The 5,181-nt window shown below is 29.7% G+C and overlaps 1 protein-coding gene across 1 annotated transcript in view; it reads left to right on the top strand.

The window, feature by feature from the left end:
* Nucleotides 1-5,181, top strand: part of LOC105621437 — a 16,431-nt gene that overhangs the window by 2,860 nt on the left and 8,390 nt on the right. Inside the window, exons 3-4 of the mRNA XM_012202906.1 lie at nucleotides 4,537-4,636; nucleotides 4,709-4,794. Of these exons, the coding sequence (XP_012058296.1) occupies nucleotides 4,537-4,636; nucleotides 4,709-4,794 (186 nt within the window). The remainder of the gene's footprint in view (nucleotides 1-4,536; nucleotides 4,637-4,708; nucleotides 4,795-5,181) is intronic.

A 5,181-nucleotide genomic window follows, 5' to 3' on the forward strand; every position in this document is an offset into this window, starting at 1 on the left:
AAGAGTTTTAATTTATTTAAATTAAACAAAGAAAATTAACTAAATAACGGAAGCATTACTTATAACTTACGTTACTAATATATGCTATACGTAAGTTATATATATATATATATATATATATATATATACATATTCACAAAATAAATGTTGATTTTTTATAGAAAAAAGAAATGATTTCATCATCATTTAATAATAAAAAAAATTCTAATACTCATGATATAATTTGACTGATATAATTTATTAAATATTTTATCAGTAACGTTACATTTTAATTCTTAAACACACAGTTAATTGTATTTTATACATTTATAAAAATTGTTAAGATAGATTAAAATTAAGATAGATTAAAATATACGGAAAAGATTGTTTTGTTTACGAAAAATAAAGATGTATTAATGATATTAGCCAATAGAGCTAAATGAAAATAATCTTATTATTTATTTATGGTTTAATAAGTATTAACGAAACAAAATGCGATGCTTTAATAAAACGTTATTTAATTGTTTTAATTGTTATTAAATTAATATTTTAAGATATTTTAAGATATTTTAAATTAGAAACTGCTATTAATTAATGTTGTTAATACAACATTATTCTTTTCTGTGTAAAAATTTAACTACAATGAAAAAAAGATTGGTTGTTGCAACAATTTAGATAATAAAATATGGCATAGCATTTTTATGCTATGCAGCAGCAAATTTTTAGTTGCGTTAGTCTATCGAAATCATATACTGACATTGCAGATAGACTAACTAAAAATTTATTGCTATAATCAAAAATTGATTGTTGTAGCCATATAAAAATGCTATATCATATTTTACTGTCTAAATTGTTGCAGCCAACAATTTTTTCTTTCAGTGTAAATATAGATTAAAAATAAATTTTTCATTTTATCATTAAAATAATTATAAAGGTTGTTCAAACTAATTGTTAGCATATCAATTTTTACAACATTTCTCATCATGCATGAGTTCTCTATATTATATTTTCATATATTTTAACGGGCCATCAAAATAATTTTTAAATTTGTACTTATCTAAATTTATAAATATTTCAACAAAATCATTCTTTTTATGTAATTCTAATCATTTAGCGGATTAAATTTTCTTTCTGTTATAAAATAGTAGAACATGTTAATTAAAATTGTGAACATGAATTAAGAATTAACGAATATCTAAAAACTTTTGTGTAAGGAAAAAGTTAAGATAAAAGTTAAAGAAAAGAAATTGTTTGAATAAAAAATTGTTGTAAGGTAAAATCTTCTTATTATTCAAATGAGCCATCGAGAGATCAAAGATTTTAGCGTTTACATTATTTCAATCTGTTAATTTAAAATTAAAATATTTATATACAAAGTATTACACATAATAAGAAATATTATTAGTTGCTGCAATTAGATTCTATCGGATAAATAAATTATCAGAGGCTAATCGTGAGAGAAAACTAAAGTCATAAAGTATTCCTATAATACTATTCATGAAGAATTTAATTTATGAAGAACTTTTCTCTTCCTCTCCATCTATTACACTCGCGGATATTACGCAACGAAAGATAGCCTTTTCTCAGCCATCTTTGCATCGGTAGCAAACTTAATCAATCATTGACAAGAACTGGTCGACCACGATCTAGTTATAATTAAGAAAATACCATTTATCCACATTTCGCCGTGACGATCCATTCATACAAACTCAAGATGACGTTCACGCAATATGCAAAAGAACATCGAGTAATCACTCATAAATTAAATCTCTCTATGACATCGAAATATTACGCACATCGAAATTATTATTATGTTTTTTACAATAATTTCGACAATTTAATGCATTCACGTGTGCGTTTATAAATGCACCGTGTAAATTGCAGCAATTGCCGTGAAGAATTTTATTGCTCACGTGCGAATCACGTCGGCGCTTTGATTAAAATGTTGGACGTGTATGAAGCTCATGATGGTGCTAATAATATTACATGGATGCGCTGAATTACTTGGATTTGCTTGATGAAGCATGTCCATCTCAAGTTTATGAAAATTTCCTGATTTCGAATACTTTTGTTAAAAAATATAGAATTAGAGATTGCGAAACATAGAATTTCTAAGACATTGATATAATTAAATTTAATTTATCTCTCTTGACCTAATTAACTGTATATTTTTGCTTTTGTTAATATTTTTATAAATTCAAGAATAATAATTTTATTTATATGTCGTAATTTTACGCGTGTGTATACGTATATATATTTTTAATGAGTCCCAAAATTATCCATCATATAATTGTTATAATTTTACATGTAATTCCTTTACAGTATATTTAATCGTTTAAATTACTTTTACATTTAAATTACTTTTACATTTGCTGTATATTATAGCAACTTTTAATATGCACTAATTTAGAATAATGCAAGTGAATTCGGTATAAATTTAAAGTATCTTATTCGCGAGTGCTTGACGCAAGAAGTCATCAGCAGCAGTTAAATTTATTCGGGCAACTATTTGAAGTGGAGGTACCGTGAAATCCGATTTATCTTGAGCCTCTCAGCGATGCGAATATTAAAAAAGCGTTGTTTGCGGGGACACTTTCGCCACCGGAAATTGACGCCACTAATTACTCGTCTCGTTCTGCTGTTATTGCAAATTACTGATTTTCTCTCGGAGGTCGCGTCGTTTTGTGTATCATATCTTTTTGAATCATCTGATCATTAATTTCGCGACAAGTGAGGCAGAAAATAAATTCACGGGCGATTTTTCGCAGATGAAGCGATTTGTAACACCGAATAAGCTCGCTCTATCACGACCACCGGTCTTTGTCGTGCCAATTTCTCGTGGCCTTTGCGTCCTTTTAATGCCATTGAGAATGGCAGTCACAATGAACGAGCATGTGTGTGTTTAAGAACATCATTTTATAAAGTGGATATTGTCGGCCTGTCGATCTTTCAAAAGATTTCACATATTGCTGACTATGGATAATGACAACGAAATTACGGAGGACATCAAGCTTCGACAGCTTTATATGGCAGACATGTAATAATACATAAACTAAGCATTGCAATCAACGTTTCGTCTCTTCTAAGTTGTTAGTAAAGAAAATCCAATCCTATGCGAGTTAATAGCAATTAAAGTTTTCATCCATTCAGTTTTTATAGTAAAGAGAATTGTTGAGAAGACAAAGTTGCACATTGTAACCAGAGAAACGTGATTTCATTGGCGTCATCTAAATGATCAGCAAGAGCCCTCGAATATTATCATGCTATATTGCGTAATATTAAATTATGTTGTATAATTATATAACGTACGTTATATAATGCAATGACAATTATCTCTCGCTTTTCGAAATGCCACAGAAAGCTGACTCAAGTCACTGATTCAAGAGAACGAGCTTGCTTATTCGCAAGAAATGTCGTGACAATACTACAAGGATGCGGCATCGATCATTTAAGCGCAAATATGAATAATGAGATAGAATCAAACTCTTTCGCCATAATAAATCAAGCGGAGAGGTCATGTAAGACTCGTGTTATCCTTATGGAAGATTCGAGTTTCTTGGGCTCAATTGCCGAGTCGTGACATCGATGATCATTCACGGTCAATCGTGAATTAAGAGATACCTTGCTTAATACGATCATAGAGCGCGAGTTCAATTTTCAGCGTGGCCTCAAAAATACAAGATCGTGGAGATGTTCTATCCCGAACGACCTTTCACGCCACGCCGATTACGAAATCAAAATCGAGCGATATTTAGTGATCAGTTACAACGCTTCACAAGAATGAATCAAAGAGATGGCTTATAACTCATTATCTAAATGAAAAACAATGAGATTTTCCTTTAATAATGAAACTTAACTGAATTTCATTCTTTTAGAATTATAATATGTTATAGTTTGCACAGAAAGAAGTTTTATTGAAGATATCTAAATTTAGCTAGATAGAAAAATATTTTTCTAAAAATATTTTTTTTTTAATCAAAACAATTATATAACATTTTAAACATTGATGAGAATGCTGTAAAAAGTTTTTTTAACATTCTAGTAACCAGTTTAAGCGTCTTATATAATTATTCTTGGTCCAAATAAAATTATTTTCACATTTTTATGGTTATATTTTAGGTTTCTCTCTTTAAGTAAAACTATTCTTTCCAAGTGTAAATATACACCGTTAGAAAATTGATGTTAACACCAATTTTCCAACAATGTACACATGTATTTGTGACACGATAAATATATTTGCTGGATTGTTTAAATCAATCCAATAAATATCCAAGATTTCTATCTCTTGAGAAAGCGGAAAGCAATAAACGTGAATGCTATATACAAGGCAATATTCAGAATTACAAATTCTGGACAGAACTGGTAAATTACAGTCTACAATAAATGAAGGCCAGTCTGGTGTTAGAGAATTTTAAATTTTAAATTGTATATATATTTTAATCGAATCACGAAATTCTTTCAATGACTTCACAATCTGTAATTCTATGATATTCGTTCCAGCACAATTACGCAATTGTTGCAAGCGATTTATACATAGATTCTGTCTTTCGTGTACAGGTCTCGTGACGACGGTTTTGTGCATCGTTCAGCGGAGTCTTGAACATGGAGTTTCGCGGAGCTTCCTGTCACGCAGAGCGATCGATGGAACTAGAGGAAGGTACGTTCTTATTAAGTGGCTTCTTTCGCATAAATTCGATTATATGACTTAATTCAATCATCGCCTTTGCAGAAAATACTTCGATCCGAACGAGGACGGTGCATTCGATAGCTATGGATCCGCGGGCGGTCAGTATGAGCCATTCGATCATATAACGGGTGAGTTAAGTAATTAATGTTCTAAACTTTAGTAATTTAAAGAATCATAAATTTTTAATCTCTAAAGAAATTTTTCTCTAAAGAAACCAATTTTTTAAGATATTTCTTAGATATATTTCTTTCCTGTTCTTGTATTTCTTATAATCTCGTAACTTCCAAAAGCGCAATTTCTATGACTTGCATTTTCATTATTAAATGCCTTTCTTTTGTGTCTGCCTTTTAATAAACGGTTTCATACTAAAGTTTTGACTTGAAGGTGGGTTATTCATTTTTGCATTAATTATATTTTCCTTACATAATTATTAAAAAATCTCTTAAGAGAGAGAGAAAGAGAGAGAGAGAGAGAGAGAGAGAGAGAGAGAGAGAGAGAGAGAGAGAGAGAGAGAG

The sequence above is a fragment of the Atta cephalotes genome, assembly GCF_000143395.1.
Source record: "Atta cephalotes unplaced genomic scaffold scaffold00033, whole genome shotgun sequence".
NCBI lineage: Eukaryota > Metazoa > Arthropoda > Insecta > Hymenoptera > Formicidae > Atta > Atta cephalotes.